The sequence below is a fragment of the Halyomorpha halys genome, unplaced genomic scaffold (assembly GCF_000696795.3).
Source record: "Halyomorpha halys isolate HHAL.00 unplaced genomic scaffold, Hhal_1.1 Scaffold2838.1, whole genome shotgun sequence".
Classification (NCBI taxonomy): Eukaryota; Metazoa; Arthropoda; class Insecta; order Hemiptera; family Pentatomidae; genus Halyomorpha; species Halyomorpha halys.
The window spans coordinates 80,363-97,860 of record NW_027111045.1 but is presented as its reverse complement, the minus strand read 5'-3'; the positions used below and the strand labels follow the sequence as shown (position 1 = coordinate 97,860).

At 29.5% G+C, this 17,498-nt stretch overlaps 1 protein-coding gene across 1 annotated transcript in view; it reads right to left on the bottom strand.

Moving 5' to 3' along the window:
* The window catches only part of LOC106691728 (uncharacterized), a gene marked incomplete at its 3' end in the record, with an annotated part of 73,781 nt that overhangs the window by 2,912 nt on the left and 53,371 nt on the right, over nt 1-17,498 (bottom strand). Inside the window, exons 4-5 of the mRNA XM_024362986.2 lie at nt 16,283-16,467; nt 7,105-7,204 (exon numbers count right to left, since the gene is read on the bottom strand). Of these exons, the coding sequence (XP_024218754.2) occupies nt 7,105-7,204; nt 16,283-16,467 (285 nt within the window). The remainder of the gene's footprint in view (nt 1-7,104; nt 7,205-16,282; nt 16,468-17,498) is intronic.

Below are 17,498 nucleotides of genomic sequence, written 5' to 3'. Positions count from 1 at the left end.
TATTTTTATCCTCCAATTTCGACACCATTCTTCGAGGATTGTTATATGGGACTAGAGTGTTTGGGATGCAATCAAAGGGTTATTACTAACTGTGAGCACACATGTTTCATCAGCATACGTGGTAAGGATAGTGTTAGGAGTTGTTGGGATGTCAGCTGTATAGACGGTGTAGAGGATGGGACCGAGAATACTACCTTGAGGAACACCAGCGGATTGTGGTTTACTTGGAATAATCTATTAGGAAGAAAGTAACGGATGATGAGAACATATGTAGAAGGTAAGAATTTACGGAGTTTGTAAAGCAGTCCCGGGTGCCAGACTCAATCAAAAGCAGGCTTTTATCTAGTATATCGAAAAAGACTCCCGCGCAGTACATTCCGCGCTCCAAAGAAGACGAGACAACGTCCACCACACGATGACATTGGTGAATAGTGGAGTGGGATGTTCGGAATCCAAACTGGTGATCTACTTTTGGCTAATTAAAAAAAATTATAAATAATAAAATAAAATTAATTATGTAATAAAAAGAGATTTCACCCAATTTGTATCCAAGTATCTTTTAGAATGTCAATACATTGGTAGGTATATATACTGTGTATTTAGAAGAAATGTGCTGGCAAAATATAAAATTTAATAATTCGAGAAAAGAACAGTAACAAGGCAACTGGGATGTTAATGGACATTGGTAGGATATCTTACCGTTTACTTCAACTAGAACCTTCCCTAATCATCTATCGGGATTATCGCTGTTTATTTCTCATTTTAGACTAAAAACTATTTTAGGTGAAAGAAGTTCTGATAGATCAGGCTTGAATCTCATTAAAAAAAGCGTTGGTTCCTATACAGTTTCATGTAAAGGGTTAAATATTATTTCAGTTTTTAAAACCTTTTAAGAACTTTATAAACCTAGTAGAAAGTGGTCCTTCCAAATTTATATTATTAATATTTTATTCTCATATATATTAACTTTAAGTGGTTCAGAGGGTTTAATTTCGTTTAAAAAATTTAATTTAGTTAAGTTTAATTATCAAAACTTAGATATACTATAGTATAGAACTTTTTATCTTTAAGAAAAAATATTAATTTTTTCCGATAATTTCATTAATTTTCCTATTAATATGACAAATTATTTATTGCACATTATTACTTTATTATTAATTATTGCACAACCGTTAGTCTAGTAACAGTACTTCCTTACAAAGTACTGAACCCTGTCTCTTCATGTGTTGTAGCGGTACAGATTTTAATTTAATTTTAATATGACAAATTATAGGAATCAATATTGCCAAAAAACAAAACAAATTAAACCAGTGCGACCGATCAACGTGATTTTGACGCAAAAAAAAAATTATCTTGTAATTGAAAATGTGTATTTATCAATATGGAAATTGATTAAATGCAATTCGATGATCTGGACCAATTTTTTTTATAATCATTATCATGACAAAATAATTTATAAATCTTTTTTTTCTAATTTAAAACGGTTTGAAATTAATAACTATGAAACTATCAATAACTATACAGAATAACTATAAAACAATAAATAAATAAATAAGTTATAATAATAATGTGGGCCATAATTTGTTTTATTATTATTTACAAGGGGTTTTATAATTTGTAAGGAAGTACCGTTTTTAGAACATCGGTTATACTATGAGGCGATTTTTTCAAGATCACGTTCATGCACCAGATTCATCTCCAATTAAAGTTACCCTCTTTATGAGCCTGGAATGGAATGGCCAGAGGACTCCAGAACCCACAGGTTTGACTTATGGCTACAGTGATAGAATAAATAATTATCTACTACAGCCGGGTTCGAACAAAGGTTGTTGGATTAACATAGTGCCTTACCTCTGTGTCACTCTGTCACCTTTACCTTAGTTTATTCTAAATAATAAAGTTAACTAATTATATAATATAGTATTTAATTTTTACTATTTATTTTTTACGTATATCATATAAACACTAGTCTAATTTGAATTATAATAAATTCCTTAAGTTAAATAAATATAATATTAAAGTGACTGTATTAGCAGTCAATAATGTTTCTGATATATACTGAAGTTTTGAAAAATCGACCTTAAATATATATAATGTATTTCATTGCACCTGAGTTTTGTTGAAAATAGGTAAGGGAAATGGATGATCATAAATCAACTTTAAGTATGCGATGTTTTTAAACATAAAATAAATGTTGATAACGTCTTACCTGACGTAGTTGGAGTAAAAAAAAAAAACTTGGCATTCAATGGACTAAATAAAATAAAAAACCGCAATATAAAAAAAAAGATTTGAGTTGTCTCTACGTTGCCTGTTCGAACCGTAATAGATATCCTAGATTAGTCATACTCTCGAGCATTCACAAATACTTTTAAATCATTTGTTTCGATCCATTTTAATACATTTATAAATATTGTATACACAATTTTCAAACATCTTAATCCTCTTTAAATAAATTTTTAATCTTGGTATCTTGGTAGCGGTAAGCCCTTTTCAGACCAATGCCTTAAGAGTAAGACCTAGTTCTTCGATAAATTGACAAGGAGACCTTTCACTTAGATAGGGCGGTGGGAATTTTTATTTGTTGACACTAAGACAGAAGATAAATGCCCTAGCCCTAGCAATGCTTATCTAAACACCGAAGACAGAGGAACTCGCTTTGAGGCTGACAGAGCGCCCTCTATCTACCGTCACCTTAACTCTTTCTCTTCATATCTTTTTTTTAGATTATCTTTTCGTATAATTTTCCCACTGCTTTATTATTCCGTAGAGGCCTGCTTCCCCCCTCCCTGTTTTTTTCATTCCTTAAAGAAAGGAATCCTTTCTGTGATATTGTTTTTTGGAATCGGCCTTTCAATAACATAATACTATTGGCTGTTTAAGTTATAATACGATTTAATTCGCATTCATACATTTATTTGGAATATTATATAAAAAGAATAGAACTTATTTATTTTTCCTCTTCGACTATAGCCCAGTGAGGGCTCTTCTTTTTTAGTCAAAGAGCCCAATTGAGAAATGACTTATTTCAATCATTTTTTTTATTACTAAATGAAAACTATATACAGTTAAGAATATAAATTCATTTTTTCAAGCATAGTGCCTGTTGCATAAGTTACAAAAACAATTATTTTTGAGTTTATTCAAGTAAAAAAAAAAAAAATAGTGCGCTATTTTCTGTTAATAAAAAGCTCAATTTTTTCTACACTATACATGGGTTACAGTGAATGTCACAAAAAAAAAATATTAAAGTATTTAAAGTGTACGCCCCTCCAAAGTTTATTTTATTCGAGAAAAATCTAAAATATTCACCTATAGCACACCTAAAGCATTAAAATAAAACCATAACACGTTATTTAAAGTGGAGTAAATTTTCTGAAATATGAACTCATATTCTCGAGATGAAGTTTTCCAAAAAGCAAAATTATATTCCAAACAACTAATAATCAGTATTATGTGAATTAATTTTGGCCAATAGTATGGAAACTGCGTCTACTACGAAGACAAGCGTTATGAAGTACATTATAGTACGTTTAACTAGCTTTAACTTGTGTTCGAATAGACATACATATGTAAGTCAAATCTAATTTTGGAGAGTGAAGCAGGGATCCAGCAGATTCCTACTCCTTTGCTATTGTTACCGGAAGACAGTGGAGGCAGAGTAAGGCAAAACTATCCCTGCAAATGAGACTTACATGTTAAATATACAAAACGGCCATTTTAGTCTAAAAAATATATATGTAATGTATTAATCTCGAGGCACTATACATTTCAGAAAACTTCGATAGTGTTGTGAATTTTAAAATATATTCCAAAGACCTCGATAATATTTTATTTTCTCCTAAGCTATAGGTATTTTAAATTAATAGCAATGTGAATTTAGGTTGGTATTTTTCATTTACCGGCTTAGTATTCAACATACATTTATTAACATTTTAATAATTTTAATTTAAATTCGAATAATTTATGGAAACTGAAATCATTTTTTTTTAATTTCAGAAATAATTAAAGGCGTTCATTTAGACAATCATTTTATCATTTGAAGCTGCTTCCACACACGAACATCAGTGATCCGAGCTGGTTTTTTGGGGCCGTGGATTGAAATACATTTACACATACGTCTATTTTTATTCATATATAATCATTTTATACATTTATATTTTTAATAAAGAAATATAATATACATTTTTAGTATAAAAATACAAATTGAGACATTAAGATCAAATAAATTTAACTACTGCTCCAAGGGCGTACTCAGGGTCAAAACTAGGGGGGAGGGGCATTTCAACCTGGAAAAATAGAATGAAACCAATTTTTTAAGTACATTATATATAATTGTCGAAGTGCTTTATTAATTATTACATTAATTATTATAATTAACTATTATAAATAAATAGTTTGTTATATGGTGGTATATTTTATATTGTTGATAATTTTATAGAGAAAAATAAATATTAATGGTTTTAAATTTTAAATAAATAGATTTAAAATTATAATGAAGAAAATGACCTGGGCAGAATAGCCTGCAATAAAAATTATGAATTAATGTGAGGAGGAGATTTGTATTGAAGATGTCCTTGAAGATGGCTGGAATAGCCGAAACGTTGGAGTAGTAAGAAATAAAGTGTTGAGACAGTATTGGATACAATTTTTGGTTTTATTTAATAAATAATTACCTTGTCTCAAAAAATTTTGAAATAATATTATTTAATTAATAATTTCTTGAAAAAACATTTTTTTTATTAAATTAATATTTTTTTTTACTCTTTGGATGGGGGGGCTGTCCCTTTCTGCCCCATCTGGGTACGCCCATGTACTGATTCACTGCATCATTCGCACAAAATGTAAACAATTCAAATCGATACTGGAATCTACAAAATAATCAATGTATGTGTGTAAAGTTGTATTGTGCGGTGTTCAAGATGGAAAAAACGTTTGGCTCACTGAGTTGACTCACCCAAGTTCATTTACAGTACACGATTATAAAAGTATCAATATGGTAAATTCACGCCATAAATAACAGAACTTGGACAGTAAAAATTAGACTGGACATGGTTCTATATATAAGTATATATAGAACAATATAACTGCCTTTTTTGTAGTTTTTTTACTGTAAAAATTGTACAAACACCGATTTCTAACATATATTATATTCTTGTTTGCAACGAATATAGTATGTTTACGGGTTCAGGTTGATGAAGTACTTAGCGCATTAGCTATATCATTAAATTATCTTATGTAAAAAATAAAAAAAAGAAATGGTCTGTTCTCTCCAGATTATCGCTCGGGTTATATTTTTTTTATTAGTATTCATTACGAGGTAGAAGCGAAAGATTCTGCTTCTTTGTTTTCATTTTCCTAGAAGTCCTGGTTTGCGCTTTATTCTTTTGCTTAATCATCAATGTTATCTCAGCTATGGAGCGTATCGTTTGTACCTAGCTTTCTAGATAAAACAGCTTATTATGAAAAATAAATTCACTATACTATATTTCCTTATTCATAAAATGTCTTATTTTAAAATACAATTAAATAAAAGGAAATAGACCGTCTCTTTCTTTTTCCTACATCACTAATATTCCAATCCTTTGAAAACATTCATTTTAAATATAAATTAATACTAAAAAATTTGATTTGAAGTTTGCGCAAACTTAGAAAGTGGAAATCGACAAGTGTGACCCAATTTGTACCCCGCCAACGTTTTTTTCGAAAGAGATACAACAAAATGTTTCAGTCAATAATGTTATTGAAAAGTGCAAACATTAAAAAAAAAATAACGTTATTATAATAAGAAAGAGATGTTCTCAATTATTAATTACTACGAGATCTTTTAAACTCTTCTTACAGCATTGTTTGCGAGATCGACTTTCACGGAGAATATAGACATTGTAAAAGCGTATTTTTAATCTACTTTAAGCTATGTTAGTCAGTTCTAGTCGACCATAACTTGTGAATGTTAACTTCTCATGAAAGCATACTTAATATACTCATTATTGACACATAAATTCAATTTATGTAAATAAATTTACTACTATAAATAGTATATAATAATGTAAATAGTATATAATATTAGAATTTTATGTATAGGAGACATATTTTACCTAAGCATATTTTTTCTTTCCTATTCTATTTCATATAAAACACAAATAGAAAATAAAAATAGTAAAACACTGCTTTTTTAAAACTAAGCGAATAGAAATATAATTTATAATCTTAACATTTAATTAATAATAAGTAATTTGAAAAAAGTGCTGAATCTACAACCCTTCTTGTGATATTTAAGTTTAGTAGGTATTTATGAGGTCGCTTCCTGGCCATTTCGGACATACGGGGAGGGGAGGTTATCTACAGGTCACCATTGAATTCTAACCATGGTGGAGGATTTTATTTTCATTTCATGGGACCAGTACAAAATAAAAGTGTCCGAAAGAAAAATAACCGGCGATCCTGCATTCAGCGTCAAATCGAAGCTGACGCTTTAGCTTGCTCGGCTACGAACGATCCAATATATGTATATATTGTTCCGAACTGTCAGAAGTGATTATTGGAACAGAGCTCTTGTCCCTACCTACGGAATGAAAATGGATCTTGTACTATGTATACTGTCCTGAATATAGGACATATGCGATTTTATTTAAAACAAAGTTTTTATTATGATTTTTTTTATTTCATATAAATAGTGTCAGATAATAAATAGTAAGGCCGAATATTTATTTCTATAACAGCTGGATTAGTCAGTTTCACGATATATATTTTTTCTGAATAATGGCTTACATAGTGTTATTTTAATTGTTTTCATTATTGCTTACATTATTTGTTCTCTTTTATTGAACTTTAATTTCCTTCTCTGTTTAGTTGTTTACTGTTTTTTTTATTATTTAGTTTCTTGAACTATTTATCTTTTATTTTTATTTACATTTATTAATTTTAAGTGTAATTATTGAATGGATATTTCCGCCATGATACTGGAGTGTGGCAGCCGGTATTACTTATCAATAAAAGATTACTTACGGTTCACCAAAGTCTAAATTGTATGGTGATTGGTTATCTCTTCTCAAACTAACTAATATTTTCAAAATAGGAAGTGTAAGAAAAAATTCTACTTACATCTGAAAGTTCAAACATAGATATGCAGAGACCCAAGACATATAAGATGCACTGAGTCAAAAGTGGTACCGATGTAATGTCTTGAAACATGGAACAAATCCTGAAACGAAAAATTTACATTTTATAAATTAATGAATCAGAGAATGGAGTTATTATGTTTCATGTTTTTTATGGCAGTGTCATGCATGTATCTTCGTTTTTAACATTTACAAATAAATATTCGTGATATTAATTAGATCGATCTTTAAAAATATTACATTTATTTATTACAAAGCGAATAAGTATTATTTATCTTTTGTTCGAAATTCTAATTTTGTTAACATATCTTCATCCACTCATGTCTTCAATACATATTTTATTAATTATTAAATTATGTAATCTTAAAAATTCTATTTATTCTTTCCATTGCTTATAGATGTATAGAATATAATAAAAATTACTATCAAAGAGTTTTCGTGATACAATGGAGATAAAAATATTTTTATAGTCCCTCATTAAAGGAACCTATAGCTTTCTTGCCTCCTTCGATGCCACACAAAAATTATATTACTTACAAGACTCTTTGTTACACTCAGATACCGTAGAATGCATTATGCATCACCATCGTTTCGGTTCATTTCGTATCATATTTCATAACCGAGTAATTAAAGCCAACCATTTTCAAAAAAGTAGCATTAGCTTCAATTATATTCGACTCCCAAGTCCTCATAATTCGCTCAGAAGTTTTTGGTATTAAATACGATTCAGAATTCAGAAGGCTAGAAACTTCCGCGAAAAAAAACACCAGACAACGTTATGAAATCTCAAGGTAGAGTTTATCAGGCTAATATTAAGACTTTAAGCTGATACATATTCAAGTAACGTTCGCTATGTGCACTACGTACCTCTTTTAATCTTTCTTTACTATATTTTTCAATGTAGCTTGTTCGGGCTATGCTAAATACTTTGTCGATAAGCAACTTAACACTGTTTTATACTATTACATTAACTTAGCCATACAATAAGGGAAAGTATTACGATCGTGCAGAATTTCGAATGTTTTGAGGCCCCCCCCCCCCCCGAGTTCCAAAATACACGTCAGGTGAAATGGTCTAAGTTTCGTTGTATCTGTTTGCGAACAACTCAGCTCAAAAATGAAAAGTGATTCGTAACTGAAATAATATATTCAACGTAGGCATAAGTCAGGGATGTGACAGGAACATTTTCCCTAAGCCGAACAACCACAAGTGCTATTTTATTAAATCGATTTTTCACATTTTTTTTTCAATTTTTTCAAAATTGCTTTAACAGTTTTGATAAAATTCAATCAATCAATGAGCAATTAAGTAGTCTTTAATATCACATATGTTCTAAACTAATTGAGATAGACTAACAGGGCTTAAGAGCCGAATTTTCTAAAAACCTTTTTTTAAAGTACCTCATTTAAAATCATCTTCAGTGTTCGTAATGTACAATTTATGAATACAAAATATTAAAGAATTCCGTTAATAACTTAAGGAAAAAAGGTAATCCGATTCAAACAGGAAATATCCTGCTTCCTTATCTTTTGTATTCTTGGCAGGAATAAAATTAATTATTTGTTAGTCTCATCACAAAAAACCCTAACATACGAACTTCTATAGGAACAGAAAATAAAACTTTGTTTATATTTTTTGTCTTCTCTGGTATTTAATTTTTTTTTCGAAAATCACAAAAATAGAGATGACTTGAACACGAGCTCACTAACTTACACAAGACTTGGGACATAAGTAGGCTGGTAAATGATGCGCACACAGTACCAGATTGTTTTTGTGTGTATCCACCGACCTCTATTTTAAGAGATTAAGTTATGATATGTTCCAGTCATAGAACGTTAGTGACAATCACCAAATTCATTTATTTACATTTTATTACTCATCTTATTTTAACTTTTTAATTTGGAAAAGTAGCAGTTGAAAAAAAGTAAGAAAGCTAAAAAATATTTAGACAATTTTATTTCAAACTTGTCTTTAATCATACCTTGTATCAATTTGTCGTATCAATCAAATCGTATTAAATTTGTTTCTCACACACAGTTCGAATATAGGAATTTGTAACAATAATTTTAGTAAAACCATATGTCCCTCAAAATGACGATTTTTGATGACAAATCTTACCTTACCGAACTATTATGCGGCATTAAAGTAAGTAAAAAAAGCAATTTAGGTAATTGTTTGTTTAAATATGTAGGTTGTAATTTTTGCGTGATACTGAAAAATACTTACCTCAAACTTACGCCACTTGCAGTTAAGTAGTTTTACTTACCAAAGTTAATATTTTTTTCTAAATAGGCACTGCATGAAAAGTTTTACTCATCGACCTTTATTCGATCTCAAGTCTCTCGTATTAAGATATTAACTTATTTTACTATAGCGTTTAGATCGTCGCTATTGAATAATTTGTGGCACAGTTCCGAATATAGAAACAAAGGAGGCAAAGTTGAGTAAACATTTCTCCTTAGCGTGATCCATGAAGACTTGTGACAGCCTAATATGATGTTGGCCCTAAGTGCCCTTTAAAGGGCTGTAATTACCAAGCTATTACTTAGCTATATATAGGGAGCCCTTTTTGAGTGATGAACCAATATGTTATTTGACGTTTTCGTTCGGTAGTGATATCCAAAATTCGAAGGTGTTGTCAATATTATTCAATATATTGTCAATATTATTAATTTATCACTTATATCTACTGCTCGGTCCGACGAACTGTGGTAAATCTTCCCTGTAATTCCTTATATTTCTACTTTTAAAGCAGGAGTTCTTGAGTTTATTGGAGGGGAAAGATTTTCATATTGAAATCTTAGTACAGTATATCTGTAGTTCAATGACACAACATGAGATGTCTCTAAATGGCAAATGTGATCGAAATTAATTCCGTAGATTTTCTTCTTCACTGCGATAAGTATTTAACTGTCTTGAAAGCACTCGTCCATCTACTTTTCTTGGAAGGTACATTTTTACAACAGATTTCGGATGACGTTTTCGGGAATTCACCAATTGTTCTCAGAGATAAGTATCGAGTGACTCCAAGTAGATTTAGTAGTCCAATAATTTAAATAGGAAAGTACAATTAAGTGAAAAATATATCTATAATATTTCTATATTAGGCTTAAGTTGGGCAGAAGAATATATGAGTACTGAGGAGCTGAGTACAATTACTATTCTTTTACTCAGAATGTTTGAGTACAGAGTACACCAGTCATACCTAAAACATCTCAAGTGTAAACAAGAAAAGTAATCTTTTTTTTTACGAAAAGCTTAAAGTATCAATATAGGGAATTTATCCTCACACCAGTTTAAATTTGGATATTCAAATATATGTATACCAAATATTCAATCAATCAGATATCCCTAATACTCAAAATATTCAGTAAAAGGAAACTAATCGTACTTTTCTTGCTTTTTTTTAAAAAATATTTTTTTATCGATTTCGGTATTTGTTTAACAAGAAAAATAATTGCTTGATTTCATTTTTTACAAAGTACTCGCATTCACTTTACTCCAAATCAAAAAAGTAATCAAATACTGCTAAACCCTGTAATTGAATCTTGCAATGCTTTAAATGTTTTGTTTGATTTGGATTTAATGAATTATATTTATTCGAGAATTTATTCTGCGGTAAGAACCCTGTGCACCCTTAATTAATAATTAATCAATATGTTGGTGTTTGCGTTCTACCTTCATGTTCTAACTTCAATTTGTGATGTCAATGATGTACAATTTATTAAACAAATAAACATTTCAGAGACAGCCAGTTCGACTATTCCAGGTTTGTACACAACATAATAAATTTTATGTAAACAAGAGACCATAAATTTGTTGTTGCTGACAGATATGAGCGTAACGGGATATACGCGGTCAGTTGTGGAAATGGCCATTGCGAAGGGTCACTGTGAATAATGATGGTGAATTCAAATATAGTAGCTATCTCTATAAACCAGAGTATTAACAACCTGAGAGAAGGTAACAGTATTAAGCATGTTTCGTAATGAGGAGTCTTACGTACGTAGTCTTACTTATTTTCTAACCATTCTGTATATCCTCGTATTCATTGGTCACTATCTTGTTTATATCCCTGATGAAGACTTGAAATTCTAGCCGTACACATAACCATCTTCCCCTTACTATATAAATCCACAGTCAATTATTAACTCGACATAAAACATTCTTTGTTTTTTTATTTATTTTCTATTCTTTAATATTTTTGTGTTCTTATTGTGAGGCTCTGATGAACTGAGAAAGTTCCCTGCTTCTATCTTGCTCTTGGTTACTGACCTATGTGCTTGTTTCAAGATTCATTTCCTTGCCTGGGTGATAGAAATTTTGTGGAGCGAATAAGATGGTTTCTTCAATTTTTGTGGTTCTTAAAACACCCTTTTTAATAATGAAAGTTGACAACCTCGACGAAGATTGGAAATGCTAAAAACGTCCGATTTATATAAGCTCATGTGCATAAACTTATGCATTCAACAAAATTATATTGCATTATATTTTCAGCTGTCATTCTCCTTTGGCTTTTAAAATTAACAACGTGGCTGAAATCTCTTGCCCTTCTTTATCTTCTACATGAGGGTAGCAAAGCCAAATATTCTATGTCAAGACAGGAGCGTATGAATGTTATTTTATTTTTAATTAATTTCATTTTTTTTATATCTTGCATACAAAGTATTCTTTTAACATTTAATCAGTTTTTATTTGATCAATTAAATACATTTTAGATACAGTGTTTGTGATTTATTTGTTTTTTGCTGTGAAAAAAGTATGTACTAAAGTTGGGCAGAAGAGTACAAGAGTACTGAGTACCTAAGTGCAATTACTTTTATTTTACCCCAAATGTTTGACTAGAGAGTACAATACTCATACTTAAAACATCTCAAGTTGAAAACAAGAAAAGTAATCTATTTATGACGAAAAATTTGAAGTATGAGTACAGGGAATTCAAACAGGTATGAGCATGAATTCCCTGCACTCATACTTCAAGTTTTTCGTGATAAATAGATTTGATGATACCCAAAATAATGAGCAAAAGGAAAGTAAGCGTACTTATCTTCCTTTTTTTAAAAAGAAAAATTACTGCTTGATTTTATTTTGTACTCCGTACTTACTCCAGATCAAAGCAGGAATCAAGTACTGCTCAACTCTGTGATTGAATCTTGCTATGTTTAGTTTCTTGTAGATTTAATGAAATATATTTTTTGAAAATGTATAAATCAATCTTATATTTTTAAACAAAGAAATTAAAGTAGGCATTTTCGACATTTTTCCTGATTGTTATTACTTATTTTATCACAGCTTTGAATGTTTTATTAAACATTTAACACCTTTAAAATTGTTGAAACGTACAATATTTTATCATTATCAGTCGGTGATATTCCGTTTTTCTATTTTATTTTCTAGAAATATAAATATAAGTTTCAATTCGAATACGAAAAGAAAAAAATAGACTGGTAGGACTCGAAGGAATATAAATCTTGAGTTTCTTTTTATTTTGCATGTTTATGTCAACAGCCCGACCCGATAGTCGGAAAAAACAAGTTTCCCCTCTCACTCTGAGATATCTTTAGCTACACTAGGCCCTAAACTTGCCCACTATAATCTACTGCAATATCAACTGCAAAAAAGAAACTCTTCAATATCTCATTAAAGATGGTTTATGATTTTTTCAAATCATATCAGTATATGTTTGCCGGAGATTTCTTAATTTGATTTTCATTTAATTAATAGAGTATGGACATGATTCTCTCTTAAAAATCTGACATTCTCGTAATCAAGTAATAACCTATATTTCTGCAATCACCCAAAATACAAAACAAATTAACAATATACTAAAAATAAAAAAAACAGCAGAATTAAAAGACTAGTTTTTTTTTTGTTTTTTTTAAACAAATATTACTTGCTATACAAATTGAAAACATTGTCAATTTAATTGTATTAAATTTTGAATTTTTATATAAATTTCTTTTATTGATAACATCAATGAAAATAAATTTAAGTATAGTTTAGACATACCCTCATCCTATATTTAGTAAGGTTCATTTAGATTTCATTGGGCTAAAAATGTTATTGGTGGCTCACATTACAATTTACTCCTATTTTTTTTATAAAATTTGTACAATGTATTTTATAGTTAATATGAATATTCCAAGCCGATTGAATTATCAATTAGTCGATTAATTACGAGAGTGCAAACAACTTTACACTAAAATTTACTCTTTTTGTGTTTATAATATTTTATAGTTTTGATTACTAAAAACAAAGCCTTAATTATTTCTGAAAAAGAACATGATGAAGTCATTTGTGCTGAGTTTGTTGTTATTTAAATTATGTTAATTTAATAAAATATTTTTTCATCTGTAGTGATTATTTTTTTTCCTTTGAGATGAATCATCATCGACTTCTCAACTATTTTTATTTTATTGCGTTCTCTAATGCATTTACTTTTTTTTTAATTTCACCTTTTTATACTTTCTAATGAATCTTTATTATTTGTGTCGTTCCATTTTGTTGAATTATACGAAAAATAATTGAATTTTTGAAAGTTGTTTTCTTGTGTGTTTTCAATTTTCTTATTTTATAACTTTTTATTTAATATATTCTTATGTCACCTTACTATTTTTCCAGTCATCATATCCTATAGTAGCTTATATTTGACTCATTTTCTTCATTTCTCTTAATTTACAAGTAAACGTGATGAGCTCTAATGACATGAGAAATTTGTTAATAGTATTTCTACATTGAAAGGTCTCGTGGCTTTCTTTTCTTTTAATTTTAATTTATCCAAAATAACATAAGCTATTATATTACGTTAACTCTTAATATTTTATATTATTAATTAATCCTATATATCGTATTTTATATTATACCCCTAACCACCTAGCGGCGGCCAACGCCCATTTTACAAATCATAAAACTGTTCATTTAATTGTACTACTCCCTGCTCAACTTGTACAACAACAATTTGCTCTAGTTTACATTGTATTGTTTTTTTTTCAATATAGTGTAATAGATATAAATATATTGTGTTTTCTTTTCTCTTCTAACTGTTCAGGATTTACTTTTTTTAATTCGCTGAGAATAAAATACAATATTACACGCTGAATACTAAAAACGTTTTTTATATAATATAGAAAGTATTCAATTCGCTGAGGGAGTAAAATAAAATATTACTCACCGATCACTGAAACCTTTGTTATATAATAGAGAGACTTTTCTGTATTTGTACTATACTTATCATTATTCGTTTCTTTAATGTTTAAGCGTCATTTCCCTCTTTCTTCTCATTAAAAATTTAGGTAACCATCTCCTAATTTCTATTATTTTATTAATGGTTTAAGCCAGCCGACAACCTAAATAGTTGGAACAAAATGTCTGCTGCCAGAGTAAAAGAGAATTTTTTCTTCGTATATTAAATTATCACAAATGTAAAAGTAATCTTTATAAATCATATATAATTAACCACACATCACTCCCTATATCTTACTAGCTTTATTCAAACGTTTATTAAGGAAAAAAAGCAATATTCATGTGGAAACTAAATCTGGAATAGGTAACAAAAATTGTTCTTTGGCAATATTTCTATTGTTCGTTTCTATCACTGGTCGTTCTCAACACTCCATTATTACAGCCCTGACGAAGCGTTGCAAAGTGGGGCGAAACGTAGGTTAACAATAAATGTTTTCTTTTACTATTTTAATAACATTATTGAACGCCACCCGGACTATCTTCCTACAATTTTTAAATAATGTATTTCTAAAATTTCATTACATTTCACAAAGTGAAACACCTGATTTGATAGAGAAGTTTTTATTTTCAAACAAATATAATATTTACTTTATTATAATAATAGTGCCATGATTGTATAATATTATTTCCAAATTTTCACTACAAATGCAAACGAATGGTTTCCTCTAAAATTTAACAAGGGTTATAATTACGAAATTAACCAAAACGATTTTTCAGCATAAAAAGCTAAAATATAACTATGAAGGTAACAATTATTCAGTTTATAATACTTAATAAAAATGCTTAAAAATATAACTGAAAATATTTTCTTAAAGTTAGAATTTTTTCTTATCTCTGAAAATTTTAAAGAAATTACACACCTTCTGACACTTTTAGAGGGATCTCTCAGAAAATTCTAATGAAATTTCAGTAAGAAATTCATCCATTGCTCCTTTTTTTTAAGAAGGATAAATCTGTTAGCCTTGGCTCTTAAAAACTATTATAAGCTTTTGTTAGAACACAATAGCTGTAACTCTTGAAGAGGGAGCTTTGTGAATACAGAACTTCTCCATGCTACTAATGCCTCACCCTTGTCTGAGTGAGTACAATATCAAGCATTCAGTATTTCCAAAAAAACTCTTTCGTTATAATACATATTCCGTTAAATACAATAAGTATTCAATTATCCAGAAATGATTGTTTAAGGCTTAGAATATTTTAGCAGCCTCTGAATACATCTCGCTAAAAACTTTTTTCACGCAAAATATTCTATACAACGAGGTAGAGTTCATTATTTCGATGGCTTACTTGCCAGTGGTGCTAAGTAAACCTCCACTAGCTTTATGAAAAATGCAATCACTGGTTCTATCTTTCTCTATTTTTGGGAAAATTACAACTTTTTAATTAGTTTTTAGACTGAACAAATTTAGAATTCATAACTGAATCTGTTCAGTCAAAAATTAATTGAAACGTTATAATTTTTCTTAAAGAGAAAACCTTTAATTGTATTTTCAACATTTTATAATGTTAGTGGAAATGTACTCAGCACCAGTGTGAACTAGACCATCGATAGACTAACTACTTTAATTTGTTATTACGATTAATTAAGTCGATAAAGCTAAATCATTAGACATAGAATAAGCTTTCAGATATAATTTAATGTTTTTTTTTGTTATTTTATAATGCCAGTGATGCGGCTAGGAGAGAAGAGCTGGGATCTCCTGTTTTTTTTCTCGCCTTTAGAAGCCCTAGTAATATTTAAATTATAGCTCACTGCATTGCTGATTAATTGCTCATTCTTCAATGAACTTAAGTTTGAGAATCAGTTACCTACTCCAAATATGTTGACTGAAAAGTTATAGGGGTATAATGATTTATAAAAAATGCGGAATTTAATCATTTCACTGGTCGTTACTACCGCTAGGCTGTCGCGTACTTACTTGAGAAGCCGCGTATGATGGTCGATGCAGTTGGCCAGTTTGGATTCCAGCGGTTCTTTTCCATAGTCCATCGAATTGAGCTTCTTGCCGAGCATTGCGAAATGTCCCAGAAACATCTCGGACAAGAAAACGAAGATGGAAGCGAAGAGGCAGAAACCCAAACAGAAGGATAGGCAGGGAACGATCTGTAAGGGTATATCAATAAGAGAGAGAGCATAAATAAATATTTGTAAAATAATATCATGTTTCAATATCATACTTACACCGAGACCTTTATTGTTATTTTAAAATTTCATCAGGACAAGGTACTTGGAAGTTTATATGGGGTTAATGATAATAATATATTACAAAACAAAATAATAATCATTGGCTCCTGTTAGATGAAAGTTAAAATTTATATTAATTATGTGCAAAAAAGGCACTGTTGTTGTTGTTCGTTGGGGCTTTTGGGCGTAAAAACCCTTAGGTAATCAACGCCCACGTTTCGAACTTTATAATTCTATTTCAAGATTGAAATTCTTTAGATAATTGCGAAATAAATTTAAATAATTACTTATTATAGAATTTTTTTAATACATATGACAAACTTTTGTCTCAGATCTTATTCAAAAGATTATTCCTTTTTAAGAAAATTAAAACCATTTCTATGTTTTTTTGGTCATCATTCAGGGCATCCGATACACTCGGTCCCACTCCCAATCTACGTAAGTTCATGCAATAGAAATGACATTCTTCAAATATGTTACTGACTGTAAGTACACTGTTGCAGTATTGACATTTTATCAGTGGTTGCTTATTGATCAGGTATGCTAGTTAAATTCGTATGACCTATTCTCAATCTAGTTATAGCTACCTCCTCCCTGCGATTGGAACGGTTTGATGTGGTCCATGGTTTAATCGTATTTTTAATAGTTGCAAATCAGGTACTTTTTCTATGATTGAGTTATAGGAATACTGAAATTACCATTAAATACAAAAACTCAACCGATACATTGAAAAACTAATGTATCGGAGAAAGACATTTTAACAATGAAATCTTTGTACTTCTGCAAATCTTTATTAATTTATCAAGTAAAATTTCGAAAAATATATGCCAACCATTAATTTCATAATGAAATTAAAGTTTAAAATAATAATAGATCTCTATACCTCTTCGTTGACCATGCTATTTTATAAGTTATTTTCTTAAGCTGATGCTTTTCTTATTATATTTATA